This window comes from Scyliorhinus canicula, chromosome 7, assembly GCF_902713615.1.
Source record: "Scyliorhinus canicula chromosome 7, sScyCan1.1, whole genome shotgun sequence".
Lineage (NCBI taxonomy): Eukaryota > Metazoa > Chordata > Chondrichthyes > Carcharhiniformes > Scyliorhinidae > Scyliorhinus > Scyliorhinus canicula.
Genome location: NC_052152.1, coordinates 73,832,895 through 73,847,348, shown reverse-complemented (window position 1 = coordinate 73,847,348; position 14,454 = coordinate 73,832,895). Strand labels below are relative to the sequence as shown.

Sequence of the window (14,454 nt, the reverse complement as noted above, 5' to 3'; positions counted from 1 at the left end):
CCCCAGCCCAGCACTGACCAGCGCGTTGAGATCCTGCCTGGCCAGGTGCGGCTGGCCCACGGTCACACCGGCCTCGTCTCCCATCATCTTGCTCCCGGGCCCAACCGCCGCTCCCAGAATGATGCAACCCTCCAACGCCAACAAGACCCGAGCGGCACCGCAAGATGGCCCTTCCGGCGGCGGCAGGAACGGCGCCAGTGTTAGCGCCCCCTCCAGGGCAACAAAATACAGCGACCGCTTCACACCCAATTGGAAAATATCGTTGAAGTATTAACAGGACAGAAGCAATTTTCCCAGAAGCAACAGATCTACAAAACTGGGGCATTTTTGCAAGGGGCAACGAAAGGCGTTCACACCGAATTGTAAAGAAAAACAAAATATATTTTATTAAACGCGTTAACCATTATGTACTGCTCCAGTAGTTCCCCAATGGGTCTTCTCTAGTCGGTGCCTGACTGGCCGACTATATGCAAAGGCGCATAAACTGTGTTCAGGGTTAAAGTTTGTATTCTACAAGCTCCACCGAGTAGTGAATCATCCCTACCCTGTGAGACCCGTGTGGGCTGTAACAGGCATAAAGTGGAAATTGTTCAGCAATTTTACATTGGTGTGAAATTCCTAACACGCAGTTCACGTGTGCTCAGAAAGCAAAGAACAATCTTTTCAGCTCCAACACTTTGTTGACCCTGACTAGAATTTGCCAAAGTAGCATGCATAGGCGAAGTAGGTAGAAAACAAAAGTAAGATTTTTTATATAATACAAGAATCTCCAGTCCACGAAGGGTCTGCCTCAGGTCGGGGTTATACGAGTGAGCTTGTCCCTTGTTAAGGGGAAGCCCCCATCCCATTACCAGGGACGCTCATAATCTATGGAGGTCACGGGAAATCTGATAGTTCTTTTGTTGTGACCTCCGCGAGCGTTATAACTCTCCCCCCCCCCCCCCCCCAATTTTACATTGACACCAATGTAAAATAGTCATTGCTGAACAATTTCCACTTTATGCCTGTTATAGCCCACACGGGTCTCACAGTGCAGGGATGATCCACTACTCGGTGGAGCTCGGCACCGACTAGAGAAGACCCATTGGGGAACTACTAGAGCAGTACATAATAGTTAACCCGTTAAATAAAATAAATTTTGTTTTTCTTTACAATTGCATGTCTGGACAAGGTCGGCGGAATGGAGGCAGCCACGGGCACCGACATGATGGACTCCGGCAGTAGCAATATGTCAATGTTGGGCTTGGAATCGGAGCTTGTGGGACTTTGTTCTGCATCACGGCATCCTCGCTGTCCGTATCCGGCTTCTCCACGGCTGGCATAACTGGGACCAACAGCGGGTCTCTGCATTGGAAGTGGCAAGGCGAGTTGCGGTCGGTTCTGGTCTGGAACCTCTGGAATTGGATCTGGTGTGTTAGAGATGTGCCCACAGAGGTGATCCACATATCGAATAGACTCACGCCACTTAGCCCGTACTCGATGAGGCAGCAAGGTAGCACAAGTGGATAGCACTGTGGCTTCACAGCGCCAGGGTCCCTGCTGGGTCACTGTCTGTGCGGCGTCTGCACATTCTCCCAGAGTCTGCGTGGGTTTCCTCCGGGTGCTGCGGTTTCCTCCCACAGTCCAAAGACGTGCAGGTTAGGTGGATTGGCCATGCTAAATTGCCCTTAGTGACCAAAAAGGTTAGGAGGGGTTTCGGGGATATGGTGGAAGTGAGGGCTTAAGTGGGTCGGTGCAGACTCAATGGGCCGAATGGCCTCCTTCTGCACTCTATGTTCTATGAACTGAGCCCATCTGGGCTAACACGACACCCAGGATCAACGTGGCATCTTCACAAAAGATGCGGACATGCACTAGGTCTCCCAAAGCGAATGTGCGCAAGGACAGACACCAGCCTGCGTCAACCCCTGACCTGGCCCAGGTGGACTTTCCCACCAATGTCCGGGATAACCAAAATCAACCGAATGCGAAGGAAGCGATACATCAGCAATTCGACCAGAGCGACCCTCGCCACTCCCGTCATTGGGTGCAGCATCGTCCGGCAGCAAAAGATTAACCGCGCCAGTCAAGCCTCCCAGGAAGCCAAGGTCTGTTTTTTCATTCTGAGCTTGAACGTCTGGACCGCCCGCTCGCTAATCCATTTGATGCCGGTTGGTACAGGGCTGTATGCAGGGGTTGTATGCTATTCACGGTCATGAATGCCCCAAACTCTGCGAAAGCTGTTCCATTGTCCGAGACCAGCACCTCCCGTATCCCATGTGTGCTAACAGATTGCCACAGCCTGTCGATGGTGGCCCGAGCTGCCGTTACTTGCATTTTATGGACCTCCATCCGCTTTGAGTGGCCATCCACGACAATGAGAAACATCGCCCCTTGGAACGGTCCCTATGTGGAGGCGGGTCTAAGGATGCCTGACCATTCCCATGGTGGAGTGGTGCTGCTGGCTGCAATTTCTGATGCTCTTGGCACTGTGTGCAGTGCTGGGCCACCTTCTCTATGTCTTCATCAATGCCTGGCCACCATACATAGCTACAGGCTAACATCTTCTTTGACACCCCTGGGCGTCATTTGTGGAGGCGATGCGCATCCGCACTTGGGGACCACCACGTGCGTTCCCCACAGAATGACACAGTCCGTGATGCCCATGGCGATGGGGGTTATTTGCCTGGTCCTCAAATAACCCCAACAGGAGTTTGTGATCGGTGAAGACGCTGCAGGGATTCCCATAGACATACTGGTGGAATGTTTTTCACCCCAAATACTACCCCAACCCTCTTTTTCAATCTGTGCGTAGTTCTTTTCAGTATCCGCCTACGTCCGAGATGCAAAAGCAATGGGGCGCTCTGACCCATTCAGTGGGGTAACACGGCCCCGACCCCGTAGGGAGAAGCATCGTACATCAACAAAAGTGGTTTCAATGAGTCAAAGTGGGTCAGTGGACAGGAGGAGGACAGCTGCTTCTTGACCGAAGTGGAGACCGCCCCATGGGCCCGGGACCACTCCCAACGTTGACCTTATTTTAAACAGATGGTGGAGGAGGGGCCAATATCGTGGCGAGGTTTCAAATAAATTTGCCATAGTAATTTATGTGGTCCAAAAACAAGCTTAGATCCTTTGGACAGTTAGGTACCTGGGCATGATGAATGGCCTGTACCTTTTCTTCCACGGGATGCAACCCATGCCAATCCACACGAAAACCCAGGTAGGTGGCCTCGGCTGCATCGAAAACACCTTTTCTCCCTGCGGAGGCCAATCCCAGCCTCTTCAAAATGCCAGAGTACCTCGGTCAGGTTGTTCAGATGCTCAGCGTCAGACAACCCATGGTCAAAACATCGAGATATACCGCTACTCTTAGGAGTCCATGCAGGATGTCCTCCATCACCCTTTGGAAGATGGTACTCACGGAAGAAACGCGCCAGGGCAGTTGTGCATACACAAACAGCCCACAGTGTGTGTTGATAGTCTCAAATCGCCTGGGATCCAGGGCCAAAGTCAGCTGGAGGTGGCTCATGTCTAATTTGGAAAGTGAGCGGCCCCCACTAAGCTTGGCATACAGACTCTCGGGGTATCGATCCAAACTGGAGATGCGGTTAACCATCATTCTATAGTCCCCAAAGAGGCAAACGGAGCCATCGTGCTTCATCACTGGTACGACCGGTGCCATTCAATTGGAGAACGACGGGGAGGATTCTCTTCAAACCTTCGAGACTTTCCAACTAATGCGTCCACTTTCGACTGCAAAGCACATGGGACAGATCAGGCGCGGAAATGTCTTGTTGAGTCATTGAGTCAATGCTGATGCTGGCCACGGGCCCTCTGATTTTGCCTAACTCCTGAAACACGGACAGGCCAGAATCACCTCAGGGCCATGTGGGTACATTTGGCAAATCTTTTGCCAGTCCAATCGGAGTTGGTGCAGCCAGTCGCGTCCCAACAAACTCGGACAGTTGCCATGCATGACTACTTATGGAAGTGTGCGATCTGTTGCCCGTATTTGACTAGGACCATGGAGGTACCCGCAATTTCCAGCAGTTCTCCAGTGTATATAGCGACGTGGGCGTTGGTGTCCCAGAGGATAAGAATCTGGAGATCGGATCTAGTCGAAGGTACGGCGTCTGACCATGGATGCTGCCGCACCCGTGACCAGCTCCATGCAGATGAAATGCCTGTTCACCTGCAACAACAGCTGAATGGGGTCGACCCGAGGTGAAGCCATGCAATGTAGTTGGTGATAGGCATCATCGTCATCATCCACGTAATGGGTCTGGTCCCTGGGATGGCGGTCACGTCTGGCGGGGCAGTGGGCCCTCTCTGGTTTGGCTGAATTCAGGGGTTCTACAACCAGATACTCCCGATCCAGATCCTCGCAGCTAAATGCTGAAGCCAACGGTGGATCGGTGCCATACCCGCACCGATTCCGCTACCGGTGAGGAGCTAGCACCAGTGCCACGTGAAACACCTGCGGAACACCTGAAAAACGGTGGGAGAATCGCCGGGTCCGTGCTGGACACACGCAGGGCTGACAAGCTGCAGCCGCACATATACTTTCACCCCGACACACGCACAGATTGCACCCAAAAAGATAGCGCTAGTTGTGCTGGACTGTGTACCCGTCCACCCCGATACCATAGCCCATCTCCCGGCAACCCCTTACTACTCACCCCAGCCCTGTCAGAAGGCCAGCGGCACAACTGTTAGCGGCGCTGGAGACTGTCCATATGCCCTCTTCGCAGCCACCATGCCAGGTTCACGACTGTTGACACCACAAGTGGCCCACGCCGTCGGGAACTCGGCCCATCGGAGGCAGAGCATCATGGGTGGGCCTGCTAATAAGATGCAAATGTAGTAATGACGCCAATTTGGAGGGAGTGGAGCATCGTGACTCGGCACCAAACCGGCACCTGCCGTCAATTCGGCGTCGGGAGCTATTCTCCGTTCAATCGGCATTCCCGATTTTGGCGTTGGCCAATAGAGAATCCCGCCCATGAGTCTTGGCGTCGGAATGTGGCGCCCAGGGGCTTTTCACAGTAACTTCATTGAAGCCTACTTGTGACGATAACCAATTATTATTATTATGTTAAACGGTTATACTGTTAAAGTCGGAAAATGTCAATAAAAATATTTTTAAAAAAAGAAACGACTGAAGGTACTGGACACTGCAAAGGGTAATGGCCAGCCAATATCCCAGCAACAGTAAAGGCGTGTGCTCCTGAAATGTCTGTGCTCCTTGCCACGCTGTTGCCCAGTACAGCTACAATATTTGTACCTACCTGACAATGTGAAAATTTGCCCAGTTATGTCACTTCACAAAAAGCAGGACCAATCACATCCACCCCATCAGAATCCTCTTGTTCATCAGCAAAGCGATAGAAGGTATGGTCGACATTCCTGTAAAGTATTCGTTACACAGCAATAACCAATTCACTAATGCTTAGTTTGGGTTCCATTCGGGCTACTTTCCTCCTAACTTCATTACAGCCTTGGTCAAAGCATGAACAAAAGAGCTGGACTCAAGAGGAGAAGTGAAAGTGACTGTCCTTCAAGGCAGCATTTGACAAAGTGTGGCATCAAGGATTGCAACATTGAATTCCGTGGAAATCAGGGGGAAACGTTTCACTGGTTGGAGTCATACATAGCACTATGGAAGGTTGTGCTTGTTGGAGCCCAATAACCTCAGTCGAAAGACATTGCTGCAAAGCAGCGTCCCAGACTCAACCATCTTCAGCTGCTTCATCAATGGCCTTCCCTCCATCTAACGGTCAAAAGTGGGTATGTTTAATCACGATTACACAATGTTCAGAATCAATCACCACTCCTCAGATATTGAAACAGTCTGTTCCCATTTTCAGCAAGTCCTGGACGATGTTCATGCTTGGGCTGATAAGTGACAAACAACATTCTTAGACAATAAGACTTAGGAGCAGAATTAGGCCACTTGGCCCACAGAGTCTGCTCCGCCATTCAATCATGGCTGATATTTTCCTCATCCGCATTCTCCTACCTTCTCCCCATAACCGGAGCAGGAGGATGAGACCGGTGCAGGAGGGCGAGGCTGGAGCAGGAGGACGAGGCCGGAGCTGGAGGGCGAGGCTGGAGCGGGAGGGCGAGGCTGGAGCGGGAGGGCGAGGCTGGAGCAGGAGGACGAGGTCGGAGCCGGAGGGCGAGGCTGGAGCGAGAGGGCGAGGCCGGAGCAGGAGGACGAAGTCGGAGCTGGAGGGTGACGTTGGAGCAGGAGGGCGAGGTTGGAGCAGGAGGGCGAGGTCGGAGCCGGAGGGTGACGTTGGAGCAGGAGGGCGAGGGTGGAGCAGGAGGGCGAGGTCGGAGCCGGAGGGTGACGTTGGAGCAGGAGGGCGAGGTTGGAGCAGGAGGGCGAGGTCGGAGCCGGAGGACGAGGCTGGAGAGGGAGGGCGAGGCCGGAGCGGGAGGGCGAGGCCGGAGCGGGAGGGCGAGGCTGGAGCAGGAGGGCGAGGCCGGAGCAGGAGGTCGCGGCTGGAGAGGGAGGGCGAGGCCGGAGCGGGAGGGCGAGGCCGGAGCGGGAGGGCGAGGTTGGAGCAGGAGGGCGAGGCCGGAGCAGGAGGTCGCGGCTGGAGAGGGAGGGCGAGGCCGGAGCGGGAGGGCGAGGCCGGAGCGGGAGGGCGAGACCGGAGCGGGAGGGCAAGGCCGGAGCAGGAGGACGAGGTCGGAGCCGGAGGGTGAGGTTGGAGCAGGAGGGCGAGTCCGGAGCAGGAGGGCGAGGCTGCAGCGGGAGGGCGAGGCTGGAGCGGGAGGGCGAGGCCGGAGCAGGAGGGCGAGGCTGGAGCGGGAGGGCGAGGCCGGAGCAGGAGGGCGAGGCTGGAGCGGGAGGGCGAGACCGGAGCAGGAGGGCGAGGCCGGAGCAGGAGGGCGAGGCTGGAGCGGGAGGGCGAGGCCGGAGCAGGATGACGAGGCCGGAGCAGGATGACGAGGCTGGAGCAGGAGGGCGAGGCTGGAGCGGGAGGGCGTGTCCGGAGCAGGAGGGCGAGGCCGGAGCGGGAAGGCGAGGCTGGAGCGGGAGGGCGAGGCCGGAGCAGGAGGACGAGGCCGGAGCAGGAGGGCGAGGCTGGAGCGGGAGGGCGAGGCCAGAGTGAGAAGGCGATGCCAGAGCAAGACGGCGAGGTCGGAGCAGGAGGGCGAGGCCGGAGCAGGAGGGCGTGGCTGGAGCGGGGGGGGGGGGGGCGACGCCGGAGCAGGAGGGCGAGGCCAGAGTGAGAAGGCGATGCCAGAGCAAGACGGCGAGGTCGGAGCAGGAGGGCGAGGCCGGAGCAGGAGGGCGAGGCCAGAGTGAGAAGGCGATGCCAGAGCAAGACGGCGAGGTCGGAGCAGGAGGGCGAGGCTGAAGCGGGAGGGCAAGGCTGGAGCGGGAGGGCGAGGCTTGAGCGGGAGAGCGAGGCCGGAGCGGGAGGGCGAGGCCGGAGCAGGAGAGCGAGGCCGGTGCGGGAGAGCGAGGCCAGAGCAGGAGCGAGGCCGGAGCGGGAGGGCGAGGCTTGAGCGGGAGGGCGAGGCTGGAGCGGGAGGGCGAGGCTTGAGCGGGAGGGCGAGGCTGGAGCGGGAGAGCGAGGCCGGAGCGGGAGGGCGAGGCCGGAGCAGGAGAGCGAGGCCGGTGCGGGAGAGCGAGGCCGGAGTGGGAGGGAAAGGCTGGAGCGGGAGGGCGAGGCCGGAGCGGGAGGGCGAGGCCGGTGCGGGAGAGCGAGGCCGGAGCAGGAGGGCGAGGCCGGAGCAGGAGGGCGAGGCCGGTGCGGGAGAGCGAGGCCGGAGCGGGAGGGAAAGGCTGGAGCGTGAGGGCGAGGCTGGAGCGGGAGGGCGAGGCCGGTGCAGGAGAGCGATGCCAGAGCAGGAGCGAGGCCGGAGCGGGAGGGCGAGGCCGGAGCGGGAGAGCGAGGCCGGAGCGGGAGGGAAAGGTTGGAGCAGGAGGGCGAGGCCGGTGCGGGAGAGCGAGGCCAGAGCAGGAGCGAGGCCGGAGCAGGAGGGCGAGGCCGGAGGAGGAGGGCGAGGCCGGAGCAGGAGGACGAGACCAGAGCGGGAGGGCGAGAAGGAGCGGGAGGGCGAGGTCGGAGCAGGAGGGTGATGTTGGAGCAGGCGGGCGAGGCTGGAGCAGGAGGGCGAGGCTGGAGTGGGAGGGCGAGGCCGGAGTGAGAAGGCGATGCTGGAGCAAGACGGCGAGGTCGGAGCAGGAGGGCGAGGCCGGAGCAGGAGGGCGAGGCCGGAGCAGGAGGACGAGGCCGGAGCCGGAGGGTGATGTTGGAGCAGGAGGGCGAGGCCGGAGCCGGAGGGTGATGTTGGAGCAGGAGGGCGAGGCCGGAGCGGGAGAGCGAGGCCCGAGCAGGAGAGCGAGGCCCGAGCAGGAGGGCGAGGCCGGAGCGGGAGGGCGAGTCTGGAGCAGGAGGGCGAGGCCGGAGCAGGAGGGCGAGTCCGGAGCAGGAGGGCAAGGCCGGAGCCGGAGGGCGAGTCCGGAGCAGGAGCGAGGCAGGAGCAGGAGGGCAAGGCCGGAGCCGGAGGGCGAGTCCGGAGCAGAAGGGCGAGGCCGGAGCGGGAGGACGAGTCTGGAGCAGGAGGGCGAGTCCGGAGCAGGAGGGCGAGTCCGGAGCAGGAGGGCAAGGCCGGAGCCGGAGGGCGAGTCCGGAGTGGGAGGGCGAGGCCGGAGCGGGAGGGCAAGGCTGGAGCGGGAGGGCGAGTCTGGAGCAGGAGGGCGAGTCCGGAGCAGGAGGGCGAGTCCGGAGCAGGAGGGCAAGGCCGGAGCCGGAGGGCGAGTCCGGAGTGGGAGGGCGAGGCCGGAGCGGGAGGGCAAGGCTGGAGCAAGATGGCGAGGCCGGAGCGGGAGGGCGAGGCCGGAGCGGGAGGGCGAGGCAGGAGCGGGAGGGCGAGGCCGGAGCAGGAGGGCGCGTCCAAGCAGGAGGGCGAGACCGGAGCAGGAGGGCGAGGCCGGAGCAGGAGGGCGAGTCGGGAGCAAGACGGGGAGGCCGGAGCAGGAGGGCAAGGAAGGATCGGGAGGGCTAGTCCGGAGCAGGATGGCGAGACCGGAGCAGGAGGGCGAGACCGGAGTGGGAAAGTGAGGCCAGAGCGGGAGGGCGACGTCGGAGCGGGAGGGCGAGGCCGGAGCGGGAGGGCGAGGCCGGAGCGGGAGGGCGAGGCCGGAGCAGGAGGGCGAGACCGGAGCAGGAGGGCGAGGCCGGAGCAGGAGGGCGAGTCGGGAGCAAGACGGGGAGGCCGGAGCAGGAGGGCAAGGACGGATCGGGAGGGCGAGTCCGGAGCAGGATGGCGAGGCCGGAGTGGGAAAGTGAGGCCAGAGCGGGAGGGCGAGGCCGAGGCCGGAGCGGGAGGGCGAGGCCGGAGCGGGAGGGCGAGGCCGGAGCAGAAGGGCAAGGCCGGAGCGGGAGGGCAAGTCCGGAGCGGGAGGGCGAGGCCGGAGCGGGAGGGCGAGGCCGGAGCGGGAGGGCGAGTCCGGAGCGGGAGGGCGAGTCCGGAGCAGGAGCGAGGCCGGAGCAGGAGGGCAAGGCCGGAGCAGGAGCGAGGCCGGAGCAGGAGGGCGAGTCCAGAGCAGGAGGGTGAGTCCGGAGCAGGAGGGCAAGGCCGGAGCGGGAGGGCGAGTCCGGAGCAGGAGGGCAAGGCCGGAGCGGGAGGGCGAGTCCGGAGCAGGAGCGAGGCCGGAGCAGGAGGGTGAGTCCGGAGCAGGAGGGCGAGGCCGGAGCAGAAGGGCGAGGCCGGAGCAGGAGCGAGGCCGGAGCAGGAGGGCAAGGACGGAGCAGGAGCGAGGCCGGAGCAGGAGGGCGAGTCCAGAGCAGGAGGGCGAGTCCGGAGCAGGAGGGCAAGGCCGGAGCGGGAGGGCGAGTCCGGAGCAGGAGCGAGGCCGGAGCAGGAGGGAGAGTCCAGAGCAGGAGGGCGAGTCCGGAGCAGGAGGGCGAGTCCGGAGCGGGAGGGAGAGTCCAGAGCAGGAGGGCGAGTCCGGAGCAGGAGGGCGAGGCCGGAGCAAGACGGTGAGGCCGGACCAGGAGGGCGAGGCTGCAGCGGGAGGGCGAGGCTGGAGCGGGAGGGCGAGGCCGGAGCAGGAGAGCGAGGCCGGAGCAGGAGGGAGGGTCCGGAGCAAGACGGTGAGGCCGGAGCAGGAGGACGAGGTCGGAGCCGGAGGGTGAGGTTGGAGCAGGAGGGCGAGTCCGGAGCAGGAGGACGAGGCCGGAGCCGGAGGGTGATGTTGGAGCAGGAGGGCGAGGCCGGACATGAGGGCGAGGCTGGAGCGGGAGGGCGAGGTCGGAGCGGGAGGGCGAGTCCAGAGCAGGAGGGCGAGGCCGGAGTGGGAGGGTGAGTCCAGAGCAGAAGGGCGAGTCCGGAGCAGGAGGGCAAGGCCGGAGCGGGAGGGCGAGTCCGGAGCAGGAGCGAGGCCGGAGCAGGAGGGCGAGTCCAGAGCAGGAGGGCGAGTCCGGAGCAGGAGGGCGAGGCCGGAGCGGGAGGGCGAGTCCAGAGCAGGAGGGCGAGTCCGGAGCAGGAGGGCGAGGCTGGAGCGGGAGGGCGAGTCCGGAGCAGGAGCGAGGCCGGAGCAGGAGGATGAGACCGGTGCAGGAGGGCGAGACTGCAGCGGGAGGGCGAGGCTGGAGCGGGGAGGGCGAGTCCGGAGCAGGAGCGAGGCCGGAGCAGGAGGGCGAGGCCGGAGCAGAAGGGCAAGGCCGGAGCGGGAGGGCGAGTCCGGAGCGGGAGGGCGAGGCCGGAGCGGGAGGGCGAGTCCGGAGCGGGAGGGCGAGTCCGGAGCAGGAGCGAGGCCGGAGCAGGAGGGCAAGGCCGGAGCAGGAGCGAGGCCGGAGCAGGAGGGCGAGTCCAGAGCAGGAGGGTGAGTACGGAGCAGGAGGGCAAGGCCGGAGCGGGAGGGCAAGTCCGGAGCAGGAGGGCAAGGCCGGAGCGGGAGGGCGAGTCCGGAGCAGGAGCGAGGCCGGAGCAGGAGGGCGAGTCCGGAGCAGGAGGGCGAGGCCGGAGCAGGAGGGCGAGGCCGGAGCGGGAGGGCGAGTCCGGAGCGGGAGGGCGAGTCCGGAGCAGGAGCAAGGCCGGAGCAGGAGGGCAAGGACGGAGCAGGAGCGAGGCCGGAGCAGGAGGGCGAGTCCAGAGCAGGAGGGCGAGTCCGGAGCAGGAGGGCAAGGCCGGAGCGGGAGGGCGAGTCCGGAGCAGGAGCGAGGCCGGAGCAGGAGGGCGAGTCCAGAGCAGGAGGGCGAGTCCGGAGCAGGAGGGCGAGTCCGGAGCGGGAGGGCGAGGCCGGAGCGGGAGGGCGAGGCCGGAGCGGGAGGGCGAGGCCGGAGCAGGAGGGCGAGTCCGGAGCAGGAGGGCGAGACCGGAGCAGGAGGGCGAGGCCGGAGCAGGAGGGCGAGTCGGGAGCAAGACGGGGAGGCCGGAGCAGGAGGGCAAGGACGGATCGGGAGGGCGAGTCCGGAGCAGGATGGCGAGGCCGGAGTGGGAAAGTGAGGCCAGAGCGGGAGGGCGAGGCCGAGGCCGGAGCGGGAGGGCGAGGCCGGAGCGGGAGGGCGAGGCCGGAGCGGGAGGGCGAGGCCGGAGCGGGAGAGCGAGGCCGGAGCGGTAAAGTGAGGCCAGGGCGGGAGGGCGAGGCCGGAGCAGGAGGGCGATGCCGGAGTGGGAGAGCGAGGCCGGAGCAGGAGGGCGAGGCCGGAGCAAGACGGTGAGGCCGGACCAGGAGGGCGAGGCTGCAGCGGGAGGGCGAGGCTGGAGCGGGAGGGCGAGGCCGGAGCAGGAGAGCGAGGCCGGAGCAGGAGGGAGGGTCCGGAGCAAGACGGTGAGGCCGGAGCAGGAGGACGAGGTCGGAGCAGGAGGGTGAGGTTGGAGCAGGAGGGCAAGGCTGGAGCAAGATGGCGAGGCCGGAGCGGGAGGGCGAGGCCGGAGCGGGAGGGCGAGGCAGGAGCGGGAGGGCGAGGCCGGAGCAGGAGGGCGCGTCCAAGCAGGAGGGCGAGACCGGAGCAGGAGGGCGAGGCCGGAGCAGGAGGGCGAGTCGGGAGCAAGACGGGGAGGCCGGAGCAGGAGGGCAAGGAAGGATCGGGAGGGCTAGTCCGGAGCAGGATGGCGAGACCGGAGCAGGAGGGCGAGACCGGAGTGGGAAAGTGAGGCCAGAGCGGGAGGGCGACGTCGGAGCGGGAGGGCGAGGCCGGAGCGGGAGGGCGAGGCCGGAGCGGGAGGGCGAGGCCGGAGCAGGAGGGCGAGTCCGGAGCAGGAGGGCGAGACCGGAGCAGGAGGGCGAGGCCGGAGCAGGAGGGCGAGTCGGGAGCAAGACGGGGAGGCCGGAGCAGGAGGGCAAGGACGGATCGGGAGGGCGAGTCCGGAGCAGGATGGCGAGGCCGGAGTGGGAAAGTGAGGCCAGAGCGGGAGGGCGAGGCCGAGGCCGGAGCGGGAGGGCGAGGCCGGAGCGGGAGGGCGAGGCCGGAGCAGAAGGGCAAGGCCGGAGCGGGAGGGCGAGTCCGGAGCGGGAGGGCGAGGCCGGAGCGGGAGGGCGAGTCCGGAGCGGGAGGGCGAGTCCGGAGCAGGAGCGAGGCCGGAGCAGGAGGGCAAGGCCGGAGCAGGAGCGAGGCCGGAGCAGGAGGGCGAGTCCAGAGCAGGAGGGTGAGTCCGGAGCAGGAGGGCAAGGCCGGAGCGGGAGGGCGAGTCCGGAGCAGGAGGGCAAGGCCGGAGCGGGAGGGCGAGTCCGGAGCAGGAGCGAGGCCGGAGCAGGAGGGTGAGTCCGGAGCAGGAGGGCGAGGCCGGAGCAGAAGGGCGAGGCCGGAGCGGGAGGGCGAGTCCGGAGCGGGAGGGCGAGTCCGGAGCAGGAGCGAGGCCGGAGCAGGAGGGCAAGGACGGAGCAGGAGCGAGGCCGGAGCAGGAGGGCGAGTCCAGAGCAGGAGGGCGAGTCCGGAGCAGGAGGGCAAGGCCGGAGCGGGAGGGCGAGTCCGGAGCAGGAGCGAGGCCGGAGCAGGAGGGCGAGTCCAGAGCAGGAGGGCGAGTCCGGAGCAGGAGGGCGAGTCCGGAGCGGGAGGGAGAGTCCAGAGCAGGAGGGCGAGTCCGGAGCAGGAGGGCGAGGCCGGAGCAAGACGGTGAGGCCGGACCAGGAGGGCGAGGCTGCAGCGGGAGGGCGAGGCTGGAGCGGGAGGGCGAGGCCGGAGCAGGAGAGCGAGGCCGGAGCAGGAGGGAGGGTCCGGAGCAAGACGGTGAGGCCGGAGCAGGAGGACGAGGTCGGAGCCGGAGGGTGAGGTTGGAGCAGGAGGGCGAGTCCGGAGCAGGAGGACGAGGCCGGAGCCGGAGGGTGATGTTGGAGCAGGAGGGCGAGGCCGGACATGAGGGCGAGGCTGGAGCGGGAGGGCGAGGTCGGAGCGGGAGGGCGAGTCCAGAGCAGGAGGGCGAGGCCGGAGTGGGAGGGTGAGTCCAGAGCAGAAGGGCGAGTCCGGAGCAGGAGGGCAAGGCCGGAGCGGGAGGGCGAGTCCGGAGCAGGAGCGAGGCCGGAGCAGGAGGGCGAGTCCAGAGCAGGAGGGCGAGTCCGGAGCAGGAGGGCGAGGCCGGAGCGGGAGGGCGAGTCCAGAGCAGGAGGGCGAGTCCGGAGCAGGAGGGCGAGGCTGGAGCGGGAGGGCGAGTCCGGAGCAGGAGCGAGGCCGGAGCAGGAGGATGAGACCGGTGCAGGAGGGCGAGACTGCAGCGGGAGGGCGAGGCTGGAGCGGGAGGGCGAGTCCGGAGCAGGAGCGAGGCCGGAGCAGGAGGGCGAGGCCGGAGCAGAAGGGCAAGGCCGGAGCGGGAGGGCGAGTCCGGAGCGGGAGGGCGAGGCCGGAGCGGGAGGGCGAGTCCGGAGCGGGAGGGCGAGTCCGGAGCAGGAGCGAGGCCGGAGCAGGAGGGCAAGGCCGGAGCAGGAGCGAGGCCGGAGCAGGAGGGCGAGTCCAGAGCAGGAGGGTGAGTACGGAGCAGGAGGGCAAGGCCGGAGCGGGAGGGCAAGTCCGGAGCAGGAGGGCAAGGCCGGAGCGGGAGGGCGAGTCCGGAGCAGGAGCGAGGCCGGAGCAGGAGGGCGAGTCCGGAGCAGGAGGGCGAGGCCGGAGCAGAAGGGCGAGGCCGGAGCGGGAGGGCGAGTCCGGAGCGGGAGGGCGAGTCCGGAGCAGGAGCGAGGCCGGAGCAGGAGGGCAAGGACGGAGCAGGAGCGAGGCCGGAGCAGGAGGGCGAGTCCAGAGCAGGAGGGCGAGTCCGGAGCAGGAGGGCAAGGCCGGAGCGGGAGGGCGAGGCCGGAGCAGGAGGGCAAGGCCGGAGCGGGAGGGCGAGTCCGGAGCGGGAGGGCGAGTCCGGAGCAGGAGCGAGGCCGGAGCAGGAGGGCGAGTCCAGAGCAGGAGGGCGAGTCCGGAGCAGGAGGGCGAGTCCAGAGCGGGAGGGCGAGGCCGGAGCGGGAGGGCGAGGCAGGAGCGGGAGGGCGAGGCCGGAGCAGGAGGGCGAGTCCGGAGCAGGAGG

At 65.0% G+C, this 14,454-nt stretch overlaps 1 protein-coding gene across 1 annotated transcript in view; it reads right to left on the bottom strand.

Annotated features, from left to right (window-relative positions):
- eif2s3 (eukaryotic translation initiation factor 2, subunit 3 gamma) overlaps positions 1–191 on the bottom strand; it is a 39,783-nt gene extending 39,592 nt beyond the window's left edge. The window contains exon 1 of the mRNA XM_038802226.1: positions 19–191. Coding sequence (XP_038658154.1) covers positions 19–87 — 69 coding nt within the window. The 5' untranslated portion in view covers positions 88–191. The remainder of the gene's footprint in view (positions 1–18) is intronic.
- Positions 192–14,454: the final 14,263 nt, after the last annotated feature.